Source organism: Hypanus sabinus, chromosome 2, assembly GCF_030144855.1.
Source record: "Hypanus sabinus isolate sHypSab1 chromosome 2, sHypSab1.hap1, whole genome shotgun sequence".
In the NCBI taxonomy this organism is placed as follows: domain Eukaryota; kingdom Metazoa; phylum Chordata; class Chondrichthyes; order Myliobatiformes; family Dasyatidae; genus Hypanus; species Hypanus sabinus.
This window is the reverse complement of record NC_082707.1, coordinates 39,619,687-39,636,395: the sequence shown is the minus strand read 5'-3', so window position 1 is coordinate 39,636,395 and position 16,709 is coordinate 39,619,687. Positions and strand designations below refer to the sequence as shown.

Here is a 16,709-nt window from a genome sequence, read left to right as displayed (position 1 = left end):
ATTGATTTGTATTATAAAAAGTTGAGGCCAAGTATGGCAGTTTCTACTTCCTACTAGTTTCATCTATTAACCTAGCCTACTTATTCTACTGTTTTCCATCAATCAATCCTCAGTCCAGACATATATTACACCTGTCTTCTCATACATTTTTTTGGTAAGGAACTTTGCCAAGATTCCAGGAATGAGGAAGTGAAAATTGATCTTGTACAGCATCGTGAATAATTCTCTTCACATTACTGCAAATGTGTTTTAAATTGCATAGTGGAAATTATTCACTGTATTATATGATCCTAATTTCTTAATAGCCTGACAGAACAGCTACTATTAGGGTGCCATAAATCACTCCAGTTTGTCTTTTCTCCACTTTTTTTTATTTTGCAGCTTTATCCAAACTAACTTGAGCATCCAAATGTATCTAACATCCTTTGCTACATAAATATGTTATTTGTAATTGGCAATAAATGTGAGGTGTATTGTACCATGCCAGACTAAAGTAGTGAAATTCTACTTTACTTTGTTGTAAATACTTAATAATTAATCGTTTGAGGTAAGTTCATTCTGAAGGAAAAATACACACAAATAAATGTATACTATATTCATATACAATCTTTATTTATCACAAAAGCCTCATAAACCTATAATGTATGTTATACATATGTACAAAGGTGACAGTTACAACTAAAGTGGAGTTGACAAATCATGCCTTTTTACATAACAGTTATCTATACAATATATTTAGAGCCAAGGCCACCATGTTTTTAGTAGGTCCACTCTGGGAAATAATTGAACAATACACATCAAGTCTCTGTGGCTGTAAGAACACAAGTGACAGATCTAGATGCTCTCAGCAGACAAAATGTCACATTTAAAAAAGAATATGAACATAAAGACATCCAAATTTGTGTACAAATAATCATAACTGAGCAGCTACAGAAGTATTTACAACAATCTACAAATGAAAAGCAAAAACTCTTCCACGTATGTTAATCACAGACATTTAGGTACTCGTTCCAACTAGTTGGGAAGTACAGTCAACTTCTTTGGAAATTATTTGTTCCAATATTTGTCAGTTTCAGTCAATTTCCAATGGTCCAGCAAAAACATTACTTGATACATCTCAGTTTACTCCTGGCATAAAAGTGGTTCCAAGCCTGATTCATAGGTCAGTGACTTAACATTACATCCCTGCTGAATACAAGTGAATTAGATATTCCATTATTTCCAGTAAGTGCCACAAAAAGATCAAAGAAATGTAGAAAAATTGCATCCTATAAAATTCAGTACTGAATTAGATTTAGAACAGTCTAATATTTGTCAATACACAGAAAAAGCACAAGAAGATATTCAAATGTTTTAAGAATTTTTATGATTGCCTCTTGTAAAGGTGAGCAACAAGGTATAAGTAGATTTACTTAGAAACAGGGTTACAATTAAGTAGTCTATTAAGAATCCTATATGATTCATTTAATGATAGTGCAATATTGAGAACAAATCAACTTAATCTGCAATGCAGTATTATGCAGTCAGATATAGTCATACCTTTATTTTCATATTATTACTAATCATTTGAAATGTTCATAATCTCCATTACGTGAACGCCTTTTAAACATGTTGATGCTCCAAACAAAAACAGAATGACAAATAGACAAGATCACAAACAGCAAATACTCAGGATACTGGAAATTGGAATTGAAAATGCAGATGCTGGAAATGTTCAGCAGGTCTGGTAACAGTTTTGGAGAGAAGCAGTAAACTTTTCAAGTCAATGAGCTGCACTGATGAAATACTCTGCAGTCAAACACACTATGCTGGGTTATGATCCAAGCCAATATGCATTCTCAAATTTGTTTGATGAATACATTTTTGTACAATGATCTTCTGAAAATTCTAGTCAGTACAAAAGTGTTTTAAAGTCATCACTGCACATAAATGGGAAAATGTTTTAAAAAAAGATGCCCTCTTAAATCAGTACTATTGCACTTCTTACAAGCCAGGTTAACTCAAGGAATGAGAAATTGAATCTCATGGAAGTATATGGTGACATATATATGTACTCTGATAATAAGTTTACTTTGAACATTGAAAATAGAAGAACAATATCGAATTGTTGAAACCAAAGTATACGATTGATTTATTTACTAATGGTTGCTTAGATTTGTGTGCTTTTACTGGTTAGAAGCTTATTACTGACAGCATTTATAGTTTTGTTGCAGCAGCGTCGCTTTCCAAAAGCACAATGCTGCCAATTATTTTTAAATGTGCAAAATATTGTCTCCTTATCAAAATTAATCCTCACTCACTGCACCCAGTCCTATCAGAACTACCTCCTTTTCCCAATCCCAGTGTCTTAAATTTATTGAAATCAAATGATTCCTATCTAAAATTTTCCCATGATGGGCAATTATTAAAGACTAATATTATAATACATTTTCACCCCAGTTTTTTTTACTTATCCTTCTTATTCTCTTATCAAATTTTTTAAAAAGTGAAAATGAGTCAGTTCTTAAATATATTATTTCTGTTTTGTTATCAGACACACAAATGGCTATTGCCCCAAAACAATACTATTCAAATATTTCAAAATTATATGAATATTATGTACTTTTCTGTCCAGCAAGTCTGCAGACACAAAAAGTATGGCTGACAAAGATTACGTCATGTGAAGTGGATTTGTTGTGCTGAATTCACTTCACAACTAATGTGAACAATGTTAATCTGCACCTCAACTGTTTCCAATTTAGGCCAAGTAATTTTCAGAGAGCCAATGGGTTTTACTAAGTCAATCAGACACCAGTTAGCAAATTTGAAATAATGACAATGAAAAAGACGGTACAAAGAGATTAGCTTTGGTAATAAAATCATATTGTATAGCTTAAAATCAAAACATAATTTAAAGCAAATCTGTACTTGAACAGAGTGTGAACTGTCTAATATTAAAAACAAGAAAACATGAAATGTGGTTATTTGTGAAAAGGGAAGTGCAGGCAAAACTCCATCTGTTCAGGTCATAAATGATTAAAAAAAAGAACTCCCTTCTATTTTCGTGCTTTGCTACACTTAAGAACAGCCCCAAGTTTAAGTGGCATAAAAATGTATTATTAGCCACTTTGATAGATAACAAAAAGTTGGTGTGAGCACTTACTGTTTGAGGATGAAATATAGGATATCTTCCTCATAATCAGAGTTTGAAAATTTTACGTTTACTATTACTGCAAGGATTGAATTTAATTTTAAAGATTAGACTATGAGAAGTAGCAGTTACAACTTATTACACACACAGCCTTTCAAGTCAAAACCACTGTTTATCAATCTTTGTGTGTAGTTTTTATAATTAATTCTACTGTAGTTCTTAGATCTACTGTGAATCAGCTGCAAGAAAATTAATTTCAGGGTAGTATAAGGTAACATATATGTACCTTGATAATAAATTTACTGTGAACTTAGTACTTTAAAATGATGGATAAGTACTCACATAAATGTACAAACGTGTAGTGGAAGGTACTAAAGGTCATGCAGAAAGACTACACTACAAACAGGTTTCCTACTGATGTCATGAAGCTCACTGAAGTTCATGCTACTTCATGATAAAGTGCATTTCACTACATTACTTAAATACAGCTGAGCAACCAGACATTATTTAGTGGTTGTTTTATCATAAATATAAATGTATACTCTATGAACAAAATCTAATGATAAAAAACTAATTATAAAAGCTCTATTAAACTATTTAGTTAGATTAGAATAAATGCACTTGAAGGCAATAGAAAGTAATATTAATATTAGAATAATTTATTATTCTAATATGTCTTGTATAATCATGTCCATGTATGCCTCAAAATATATAACGACTAAAACCCTGTAACCAAAACCAGAAATTAATCATACTGTACTGATCCACTTGAGTACAGTCAGTGCATAGTTTCTAGAAATGGATTTCTAAAATCACCGTGAAACATTCTCTGATAAGAATCTTTACAGTATTTAATGGGGTTCAGCTATTGGTGAAATAAACCATTTCTATAAAAAATACTGAGTGGACATTTATGTACTTTTGTATTTCCTTAGAATTTCTTACCAGACAAGAGATACACTGAATAAAAATATTTTATTACCTTGTGAAGATCTGCTGCTATTGTGAATTTCTTACTCCTAATTAGAACTTGGAATCAAACTAAAACTGGTGTGAATGTTTACTGTGAATTTCTTTTTCTAATTTGTCTTGGACTGTCCTGACTGTTCCTATCAAATTCCATCCAACTGGCCACGACACAAACAAGAAATCTAATGTGTTGCTTGGCCACTCATGAGGCAAGTTGAGGGGAAATCTATTTTTTATTTTAGTTCCTTAATCTGTTGTTAGGACTACTCTGCGATATCTCAATGAGTGCTACTATGAAAACCACTTGGATCATAGTATTCAAGCTAAAAAACAAATGGAGTGCTGCCTTTTCATAAAAGTAACAGAATGCAAAGATCAAAAGAGTCATGTTTAACAAATGGCTTCTAGTGCCAACAAGGCAGGAAATGATCATTGAGATTCCAAAAAAAGAGAATGTGATAAATATGATCACCATGCAGACCAAAGTGGAATACTTTTTATAATGCTGCAAAATATTTCCTGGGTGTGACGCCCATCACTTGTAGTCGCTAGACAGTTGATTAATGGTGCTGCTTAGTAGGAGCGAGCTCAAGCAGAGTTTCTACAGTCACTGCTACCTGTGCCAGTCCTTTCTCTTCTAGAATGTGAAGGGGCAGGCACAACCGATCCTAAACAAAATCAAAAACAAGAGAAAGGGAGGGGAATAAAAGGAAAGGAGAAAAACAAAATTAACAAATGATATACTTGTGTAAAATAACAAAAATTGGAAGACCTGAAAAATGAAATAACACCAAATTAATTTGCACACAAATGAATACCGGAAAAAGACAAGTAGTAATGAAGTGGGAAGATGGTGTGGTAACACTTGCTAAAACCTACTTCAATCAATAGCCACTACTTTCAAACCTCATGTACTGACTCTATGAAAGATAATGGAAGTTAATGCAAAAAATATACTCTACTTAAAGTTGAATGAATTTTGACATTAAATACTGTTTACATGCCGTCTTTGTTCGCATAAAGACAAAAGGTTTTAAAAGGTATTATATTGGGTTAGTTTATTATTGGTAGACCTTTCATCCTATACATGCATGGTTAAAAATGCATTAGTGATCTATATATCCAATTCCTATTTAACATAATGAGAGGCAACAAATCAATTTCCCTGTTGAATTTCAGCTATAATGTAAAGTTAATTTCAGTTATAATGTTACCTGGCTTTTCTGCAAGGAAACACACATGAAAGAATTTTACATATAATGGTACAGACCCCAAACTTTCAAGGTTGTCCACTGAAAAATACTGCAAAGTTATTATTCATCACCCATCAGGGAAAAAAAAACCAACGTAGTTTTCTAATACCAAAACTAAGCCAGGTTTCAAACAAATTTGGAAATGATGTCTTAAAAATCAACTATTTTCAAAATAAACTACTCAGTGAGAAATAAGCAATTTGAATCTATAACTTTCTCTTCAAACGTGAATAATTCTTAAAATTTATTGATAACAATCTTTTCCCGTCAAATTGGAACTTTATATGAATTGGAAAATTCTTTGAAATGCAAATATTATTGGGTACAGAAATTATAGGTACACTATTCTTTCATCAGGTATTGCTTCAGTTAATTGAAAATTTATTATTTGGCATTTAGATTCTTTCTTACAATATTACATAAAATCAATAGCAGCTCTCACTGGTTCTGACCTAGTAAGTGTTGACTGAACTACTGAATACTTTGGACTTCTATTTCAACAACCACAAGTCAACTCTCAAACTAAAGAGACATTATTTACATCCTCCAGCATCAAGGAAGTTCAAATATTTTTAATATCTTGAGAAAATTTATATTTTTATTACAGAATATTATGTGCTGTATCTTCAGAACACCTTTCAAAACATCTTGGGCTTTAATTAATGAAAAGTAATGTTTACCTGTTAAAACTAATTTAATTGTGTAATATTACCTGTTAAAAATCCATCACTGGTTGAGTCATAAAATATATTCCTGTGCTGTGCAGATTATATAAGTCTAAGCTTAAGTTCTTACTTGAAGAGAAGCAAGTTGATCAATCAAGAACCAACAGAACTGTTAAAATTTGTCTTAAATATTGGGGTATTGAAAAAATAAATAAGCCCACTATTCCTCACTCCTGACTTCTATCCTGCTGGAAAGGGGTGTATACATACAGTGCTGAAAAGTTAGAAGTTTACACTGATTGGTCATTATGTTTGAACACCCCATTGAGTAATCACTTTACAGTTGCACACGGCAAAATAAGAAGTGGACTCTTACCATGGACTCATTCTCCAGCTAAGGGCAAAGAAGCTAAAAGTTAAGATTCAGAGAAGGGCACTTATTCCTTAAGATGGCTTGTATCCCCTTTGGCAATTGTAAACTTAGGTCTCAGAGTTGAGCAGAATTGTAAACAAATAACAATTGTGGCACTTCTATGCATTCTCCTTTGAATGTGTTACACTGATTTCATCTTTGGTACAATGCAAGAATAAGACTTGTGATTAATATAGGAAAAATGAAAATGGATTGAATCAGCTCTTGTATAACTAATTCTGACTACAACAAAATAATTTTCAGTGATCCAATTACAGGTAGTAATGACCACTAACTCTCATTAAATGTCAACCTCTCTGAATAGAGGATGTAAAAATTTGCAAATTGTGTAATATTAACTGTTGTCTTGGAAAACAGGCATAAATATTACCTGGAAGATTGTTACACTATCTGTTCGTAAAGTACTTGTTTTTGCTGATCAAGAATTCGATATTTTATTTATAAACTGAGCATGACAAGGTGTTATATAAAAAGTCCTTATAAAACATAAATTATCTTTGATGTTTCATGATTAAAGGCAAAAGAAGGTAGTTACAGTAATATTTTTCTTTGATGTTAGTGTCTTAATCAAAAATATCAAATATAAATTAAACTATTAATGATGTACTAGGCTAGATAAGATTTCTGTACTTGAGAAAAGCAAGTTCTTCAGTTACAACAAGCGAACATTTAAATACAAAGATTTTTTATGTACCTAGGTGAGTCGATCTTTACTCCATTAAATTTGGTTACATTCTTTGTTGCATAATGTTATGTTGAATTTTATTTATTTTCAGAGACCAGGCAGAAATTGGTCTGAAACAGTCTGCATTTCCTGAACAATTTTTAAATGTGGTAGACGTTCAACTGTGGGGTCAGGACCAAGGTGATTTACAATTGATACATTAAAAGTTCTACATAATTTTTCTGAAATCATTATTCCACCCGCCCCCCCAGAAAATTCAGATTATTACTACTGAACCTATTCTTGCTATGGCTTTTAATAGTTGTGCTTTAATACACCCTGTAACAGTAATACTGAAGACAGAGAAACAATAGACATATGGTTAACTTAAACATTTAAATGAGTATGTGTGCAGATTCACAGTAAATGAAGATAATCAATAGTCTGCAAACTAAACTGTTACACAAGCCACTCAACCGCATTATAAAAGTCAGCATTATCAACTTAATGCAAATATAATTGATTTAAATATAATCCAAATGGATCACAGTTTGATAGAATAAATAACGGAGTTGTTTTGAAGACAGAGTATTTTAATGCACTGTCTTTTTAGATCTGGCAATCCAAAGGCAACACTAAAAGAGAGCTAAATATCTAACTAATGTTGATTGTAACTACTTGATCTATTTTCCAATTAAGTCCTGCCCTTAGAACAAGCCCCAAAAGTATGTAAACAAGTCTTGTTATTTTGGAAATATTTTAATCTGATTATCAAGATAATCATAAATAGTCACGACAATTATTTAAGTTTTTTTGGAGTGTGTATGCATGCATGAATGTTTCATCCAAAGAGTGGGCTGAGAAGACCAAATGATTAAAAGAAAATAGAACCTGGCTTAAAACCCATAAAATGCAAAATGAATTGAAGGCACTATGAATGGCTTCTTCTCCAAACTATTGAAATCTAATCATTGGATCTCTATTAAAAACCTTGAAGTACTAGAAAACATTTTCTATGGAACTTTATTCAATCAAAACCAGTAGTGCAGTTCACTTACAGACTCCCTTTCTCTCATCCTTCCCCTTGCACATACCTTCTCTTCTAATTAGAATACAGTGACCCAATGGTACAGAGCAAAAAGCAGAAGCATAACATTGACGTAAAAGAGAGCAAAGCCTGCAAGCTGGACACCAGAGAGAGGGGCAAGAACAGGACTGGTTATGCTTGCTCCCAAAGTCAGTAGCATGTCAACCGTCTTTTGAGTGGTGAGGAAGTTGGCTTGGAGCACATCAGATGAAGAGCAAAGGACATCCTTCCAATGTTTCAGTGAGTGAGGAGAGAAATGACAAAGAAAAATTAGTCGAGAAAATCAGCATGCAACATTTAGATTTTTACTTTTGCCTCAGTTTAGAGCCATGCATAATAAACGAGTCTACAATTAACTTTAATGTGCCAGCAACTCATTTAAATGTTGAATTCATTTCTAACATTTATTCAACTAACAGCCATTACCTTTACATATTCCCTTTTCATTTCCTAAGATTCATGGATTTGTCTGTGAATCTATTAGAACAAATATTTTCATTTGATGTAACTTCTGTTTACAAAGACTGACTGTATTGTCGTAGAAGTTGGAGCAACAGTTTATTGCTGCTTTCTTTAACTATATTCTTATAACAAAATTTAAATTTTGATGAAATGCTAAGCCAACCACATCTGTAGCTGTACTAACAGTTTCAATTGTAACTGCTGGAACAGTTTGTTGTCAGGCTAGGTTGCACTGTACCATGTAATTGCTAGATTGGAGCTGGAATGTTTATCTCTGATTTCAGTTCATGTAAAAATAAATATTGCAAAATGTAACACAAGAATTCCACTGTGGAAAATATTGTTTGGATAATAGAGGCACAAAGGAAGTATTTCACTAGGCAATAAATGTAATAAGATTGGTTTTGTTGTTCCCATTTGCTTATTAAACTCAGGAGCTATTTATCTTTGGAAAGAACATGTTATTTAGAATATTTTCATTTTTTTATGTATGTTATGTTTTAATAAGAAGTTATAGCAGTTAAATACCTTTACACATAACAGCTTTGATAGAATTTCATTAGATTTTCACACAGAAGCAAAATGAGAAGAAACAAGAGCAGTATTACGTTGATTCCAAGGGTAGCATTCTGAGGAGGAATGAGTTGGGCATTAAATAGCAATTACTACAAAGAATAGGTGCAAGCTATCAAAGAAGTTATTAAACACATCTTGAAAGCAGACCTGGCATGTGCAAAAAAGGAGGGAAAACAGTATTTTTCTGTTATATCCTCCAGTTTAAAAATGCAAACCTTCACTGATTCCCTACCTCTTGTTTTCAAATAAAAGTCTTTTAATTTACAACCACTATTATTTTCATTGTAACTGTTTACTTTTCAATCATACTCAATAAGAAATCAGAGAACAATTATTTTAAAGACTCAATTGAAAGTTGAGTCTTTAATTGACATTTCAAATGCAGTTAATTGTATTGATGCTAAGATTATCAGGTCTCTTGTAATTCTGATCTTTTATTGTTAAACCTAATGTAGGAACATAATTTCAATTAGATAAACACATTTAACAAAAACATGAAAACAGGTTGTATCAATGAAGCACAAGAATTTAATCTGAAAGCATAAATATCTGTACTTTGTGAATATCCTGGATGCAGGGACCAATGTTTCTGATTACGATAAATTTTAAAATGCTCTTAAATTACTTTAATTATGATTCACACAAGGACATTATACAGTTCACTGCATTCGCCATTGAGAATTGCAAATACACAATTGTTAATGATCTGCCACAGTACTGCCACAATAATCCATAGTGGTTTTTGTATTCTTCTAGTTAGTTTATGATCAATAAATGGTACAATGACAATTTACATATTTGTGGATAAAATACTTCATGGAATTAATAGTGACATCATTGGCAGTACACTCTGTACAAAGAAAATATGGCTTTTAGAAACCTATTGCAATTGTTTTTGTCTGACCGGCTGTATTCTCTTTTAGTTGAAGATGCACCAAGAAACCTCACATTTGAAAGAAAGGAATGTTCAATATTATGCCCAAAACAGCGCCAAATAAATTGTAGAATGTAGAAACATTGTTCTTGTCTATTGTCAAAGTATGTTAAGTTAAAATAGTTTCTCTCCAGCTCATGCAGGTATAAATCCAGCTAAAAGATTCAAGTCATCCAACAAAAATTAAATCATATACCCATATACCCAGAAGGTAAAACTTATACATGCAGGAGACCGGAGATACTGAAAACACACTATTGTTGTACCGACGGAAGTCCACATACTTTGAAGTCTCACATCTTTGAAATTTATTTTAATATAAAAAGTATTATTTTAATTGTGACATGAAGACAATATTACAGTTTTCAGTAAATTTGTACCTCTAAATCCAGCATACATAACATCATCAGTTCTGGAATTCAGTTTTGCAATTCCTTATAGTTAAATATATATTTTATAAAAATCACATGCTGTTAAAAATGTTCCTGAGTTAATGCCAAGGTTATATTTTTAATGAATCATGCAAAATTCTGATAAAACTAAGGAAAAAAGTTTACTTCTCTAAACGCATGGGGGGGGGGGTGGGGGGAAGAAGCTGACACTAATGGAAATTAACAGTGAAAGTAGAAAATGCTGGAAACACTCATCATTCGATGGAGAGTAATGATGAAATGTTGTCTTGCATTTTCTATTTTCTATTGCTTTAGATCAAATTTCTCTCTGTAAAAAGATTCAAAAGAGATTCCAACATTAATAGGCCAAGAATACTGTATCATCAAACCAGATTTGTTTAATTAACTCTCTTGAGCATGTCCACACTCTGGTAATTTAAAATTCAACGTTAACTTTAAAACAAAGAAATGACAATGGCTCTGAAATCTTGTGCAGTGTAACTGTCAGAGTGTGAAAAAAGAACTGCAGAATGCACAATAGGAAGCTGGCTGTAGCGGCAAGAAAAACTTTTCAGGACAGTGGGTCGCTTGCTCGACAGAGAAGAGACACTGGAACTGAACAGATTTCAGTTGAGATCTCCATTAAGAGAAAGAATATGAATTGGAGTACTTGGTAATGACTGATGAAATGGGAAAGAGAGAAAATTGAAAGAGAAATAAAGAGGGAAATAAGCAATAATCACAATAATGGTGTTTGTTTCTGATTTTTTTTCTAAATATGTGACTGGTCAGTGATGACTGATTTGTCAATTATTGCATCAATAATGTTAGATGTCAATAAAAACAGCAGAATGAACCATGTAGAGGCACAGAATCTAGGTTTGACGTAGACTTCATATAACCTCAAAACAAGTGCACGTACCTGTGGTACACCAATTTTCTTACATGCCTCTAAGAAGTTCTCCACATTTCGTCTGCATTTTGCCATTGTAAGTTTGGGCTGTAACCAGAAGTTGAACAAGCTAGTAAACTGAAGTCAAAGTTCAGTCTATGGGAGATATTATAGGAAAATGTTGGATAATACAACAGGAGGTGATGGATTGAAAAAAGAGGCACATAGGATATTTATAGAACTTATGTTTATATTTAATTACCCCATGCAGTTATACATAAAGAGAAAGTTTAGTTTGAACTGAAACTGCTGAGGCTTTAAATGCTGCCTCAGCGCTTCAATACTTCTGACATGCCAGTCCACAGCCTTCTCTTTTGCCACAATGAGGCCATTCTCAGGGTGCAGGAGCAATGCCTCATATTCTGTCTAGGTAGCCTCCAGCCTGATGTCACAAACATCGATTTCCTCTTTCAGTAACTTTTTCCCTTCCCCTTTCTTCTATTCTCCACTCTGGCCTTTTACCACTTCTCACCTGCCTGTCACCTCCACTGCTACCCTTCCTTCTTCCCCTTTCTCCCACGATCCACTCTTCTCTGCTATCAGATTCCTTCTTCTGCAGCCCTTGACCTTCCCCACCCACCTGACTTCACCTATCACCTTCTAGCTAGTCCTCCTTCCACTCCTCCCAACTTTTTTATTCTGCTATCATCCTCCCCTTCCTTTCCAGTCTTGAAGAAGTGTCTTGGCCTGAAACATTGACTGTTAATTTCCATGGATGCTGACTGACTTACTGAGTTTTGTGTGTGTTACTTCAGTCCATTTTTAGGAAATCTCTGTACTTCAGCAGTTATAAAAAGGTTAGATTGAAGTTTACACTAAAATGCAAATCGTTAAACAATGACAGGACATCAAATAATCATTTAAGGATGCAGTGAGCAAGCACAATGCCACCATAATTTTCTCAAGAGATCTTCAGAATCACAGAAAGCAGTCAACTTGATGTACTCCATGTAATATCAAAAGTGGCTTTGTACAGCAAAGGCCACTGGAGCAGACCGCATGCCAACTACATTCCAAAACTGGTGTTATCTCTAGCCAAGCTATTTTAGTATATTTGCAATACTGGAATCTACCTGTTTCCAAAAAACAGTTATAAGTCTAACACGGCTAACTACTACATAATTAGTCTAACCTCATTCACCAGCAAAGTGATGAAAGGTGTCAGCAACAGGGCTATTAGATAATACTTACTCACCAATAACCTGCTCACTCTTGCTCAAACTGGGTTTTGCCAGAACTATTGGTTCCAGACCTCATCACAAACTTAATCCCAACATAAGACCATAAGACATAGGAGCAGAATTAGGCCATTTGGCCCATCGAGTCTGCTCTGCCATTTCATCATGGCTGATCCTTTTTTTCTCCTCTTCAACCCCAGTTCCTGGTCTTCTCCATAAGACAAAGGAGCAGAAATGAGCCATTCGGCCCATCGAGTCTGCTCCGCCATTTCATCATGAGCTGATCCAATCTCCCCTTTAGTCCCATTCCCCATACCTTCGATGCCATGTCTCATCAAGAATCTATCAATCTCTGCCTCAAATACACCCAATGACCTGGCCTCCACAGATGCATGTGGCAACACCAAGCAGATGAATTCTATTGGTGACTGCCTTTGACATCAAGGCAACATTTTACCATGATTAAATTGAAGTCATAGAGCAAGAAAAAGAAATACACTCTATTGGGTGGATTCACACCTCACACAAAATAAAGCAACTGTAGTTAGGGGAGATCCATTGACCCAGCATCAGGGCATCAACACAGGGGTTCCTCATGTTAAGTGTCATTGGCCCAACCATCTTTAGCTAAATCATCAATGACTTTACTCCATCAGAAGGTTCCAACTAAGAACTTTTACTGATGATTGCACAAACATCTCCTCAATAAATGAAGCAGTTCAAGCCAGCACACAATAAGATCTAAATAACAATCAAAAATGGGCTGATAAGCGGCAAACAATATTTGCACCACAGAAGAAAGATTAAAAATTAATTTTATTTATCACATATATATCGAAGCATCAAAACCAACAGTGAACTGTGTTGTTTGTGTCAACGACCAATGCAGTCTGAGGATGTGCTGGAGGTATCCCACAAATATTGCCATGCTTCTGGCACAATCACAGCATGCTCACAACTCGTTACCCAAATGTCTTTGGAATGTATGTGAGAAGAAACCAGAGCACCAATAAGGAGGAAATCCATGTAGTTACGGGGAAAATGTACAAACTCCTTACAGACAGTGGTGAATATTGAACCCTGACTGTTGGTGCTGCAAAGCGTTATGCTAATCATAATGCTAACATGCTGCTACATCCCCACCGTCCCCCATACCATACTGCCCCGAATTAATTAGCTACAGTGAAGTTGCTATAAAAACCATCTGGAATTCTACTCGGCTCTCCCTAACTTGTTGAAATTTCACACACAATGAACCATTCAGCAAATTATTTAAGCATTTCCTATTTGATCACACAACAAATCTGCCTTCCTACACTGGAGGTCACCTTGTCCACAATGCCGAAGTTTAACTCGAGAGTTCCCTCCATCTGACTGATTTTCAGACAACAGTTTAGACCAAACAGTCTGCAATCCCTGATCTTCCTGGTTTAGTATAATGTACCTTTACAGTCAAGTCTGCCATCTATTCCCTTTACTGCCTTCAAATTTGTCAGACTCCTATTACACCATTTACATTAAATGAGATATATACTCCAACCAAATAATGAGATGACCAAAATAATTTTCTTTAGTCCCTGCAAAAAGCTCAGTTCCCTAACTTGTTACTCCATTGTCTTTTTCTGGTAACTGAAGTCAACCCAGAAGAGTTTTAAATGTATTAATTTATACATTTATTGCATATTTATGAAAATGAATTTCCACTTCCCATATGTTCCAGCTTGGTGGTTAGAATACTTATCCTGTACCTTTGTTACCTCTAAACTTGATCATTAGAATACACTTGTCCAACCTGCCTATTTCTACCTTCCATGGACATTAAGTAACTAAAATTTTGTGGTGTTTATACTAAATCATGAGAAGTCATGTTCAACTACTACTTTGTGTTCAATTATCAGAATCAAAGACAAGGCAACTGATGAAATTAGAACTGGAATTTGAAAATGCAAGTTTTATGAGCACAACAGCTTTTTTGTGGCAATAAAACCTTTTAGTATCACCACCAACTGGATGTAACTAGTACATAATTCTTACTCTCATGGAGGAATAACAACAATAGTAATACATATTTTACATTGCTTTTAACATGGCATAATGTTCCAAGGTATTACAGACAATTACATAATTGTCCAATTATGAACAAAATTGGACATTGTGTCTAGCTTCTGTAACTTTGTCTGTAACTTCCGCCATCTCCAATGGGAACCCACCACTAAACACATCTTTCCCACCCACACCCCCCACACTTCTCGCTTTCTGTGTGGATCACTTCCAACGTGGCTCAGACAGACATACTTTATTGATCATGAGGGAAATTGGGTTTCGTTACAGTTGCACCAACCAAGGATAGTGTAGAAATATAGCAATATAAAACCATAAATAATTAAATAATAATGAGTAAAGTTTTCCCAGTGGAAATCAGCCTATTGGCTCAGGGTGTCTGACACTCCAAGGGAGGAGTTGTAAAGTTTGATGGCCACAGGCAGGAATGACTTCCTACGATGCTCAGTGTTGCATCTCGGTGGAATGAGTCCCTGGCTGAAGCCTAACCAGTACATTATGGAGTGGATGGGAGACATTGCCCAAGATGGCATGCAACTTGGACAGCATCCTCTTTTCAGACACCACCGTCAGAGAGTCCAGTTCCACCCCCACAACATCACCGGCCTTACGAATGAGTTTGTTGATTCTGTTGGTGTCTGCTACCCTCAGCCTGCTGCCCCAGCACACAACAGCAAACATGACTCGTAGAACATCCTCAGCATTGTTTGGCAGATGTTAAAGGACCTCTGTCTCCTCAGGAAGTCGCTCCCGTCCCTCCCCACTGCAAGTGGAACAAGCACTACACCTCCTCCCTCATGACCATTCAGGGCCCCAAACAGTCCTTCCAGGTGAGGCGGCACTTCATCTGTGGGTCTGTTGGAGTCATCTACTATATCTGCTGCGCCAGCTGCCCAGCGTGGCCTTTTGCATATTGGTCAGACCCGACGTAGGTTGGAAAAATGCTTTGCTGAGCACCTACGCTGCATCTGCCAGAAAAAGCAGGATCTCCTGATGGCACCCATTTCAATTCCACTTCCCAGTCCCATCCATCAGTCCATGGCCTCCTCTACTGTCGCAATGAGGCCACACTCAGGTTGTAGGAGCAACACAGTATGTTTCTTCTGGGTAGCCTCCAACTGGATGGCATGAATGTTGTTTTCTGGTAATTGCCCCACCCTCTTCACCATTCTCCCATTTCCGTTTCCCTCTCACACCTTATCTTTTTACTTGCCCATGATCTCCCTCTGGTACTCCTCCTCTTCCCTCTCTTCCAATGTCTTTTACCCTCTCATCAAAATTCCCCCTTCTCCAGCCCTTTATCTCTTTCACCTATCAACTTCCCAACTCCTTACTTCACCCTCCTGGTCTCACCTGTCACCTACCACCTTGTACTTATTCCTCCCCTCCCCCACCCTCTTGCTCTGACTTCTCAGCTTTTCCCCCAGTCCTAATGAAGAGTCTCGGCATTAAAATTTGACTATTTACTGTTTTCCATTGGTGCTGACTGGCCTGCTGAGCTCCTCTAGCAGTTTGTGTGTCACATAAGAGACATCAGAGCAAAACACAAAAAAGACTAAATTGATTTTAAGAAGTGCCTTAAATATGCAATTCAACAGCTGAGAGCTTTCCCAGCTGACTGCAGATCTGCCAGTAGTAAAACAATTAAACCTGGAGATGATCAAGAGGCCAGAAATTGGATAATTAGAGGATTACGAGAATAAACAAGGTTACAAAACTCTAGATGAGTAAGATCAAGGGTGAATTTGAAAACATTGAAAAGAATTTTGAAAGTAAGACTTTAACTGTGTGCCAATGTAGGGCGATGAATGGTCTACAATGAGACAATAGTTTTAATCAAAACAGCCAGACAGTAGAATAATGGAAATGGCTTGGAATGCATTAGAATAGACGATTAGATATAACAAAGGGGCTGATTATAGTGGGATTTACATCAACTGGAAAGTCTGTGGT

The 16,709-nt window shown here is 35.3% G+C and overlaps 1 protein-coding gene across 8 annotated transcripts in view; it reads right to left on the bottom strand.

Annotated features, from left to right (window-relative positions):
- Positions 1-588: 588 nt before the first annotated feature.
- lrch3 (leucine-rich repeats and calponin homology (CH) domain containing 3) overlaps positions 589-16,709 on the bottom strand; it is a 142,049-nt gene continuing 125,928 nt past the window's right edge. For 7 of the 8 annotated variants that reach the window (XM_059944417.1, XM_059944436.1, XM_059944472.1 and 4 more), the window contains 2 exons: positions 11,488-11,565; positions 589-8,427 (listed from right to left, as the gene is read on the bottom strand). In XM_059944417.1, the coding sequence (XP_059800400.1) occupies positions 8,221-8,427; positions 11,488-11,565 (285 nt within the window). In that variant the 3' untranslated portion in view covers positions 589-8,220. The remainder of the gene's footprint in view (positions 8,428-11,487; positions 11,566-16,709) is intronic. The other variant, XM_059944445.1, reaches the window with a different exon arrangement.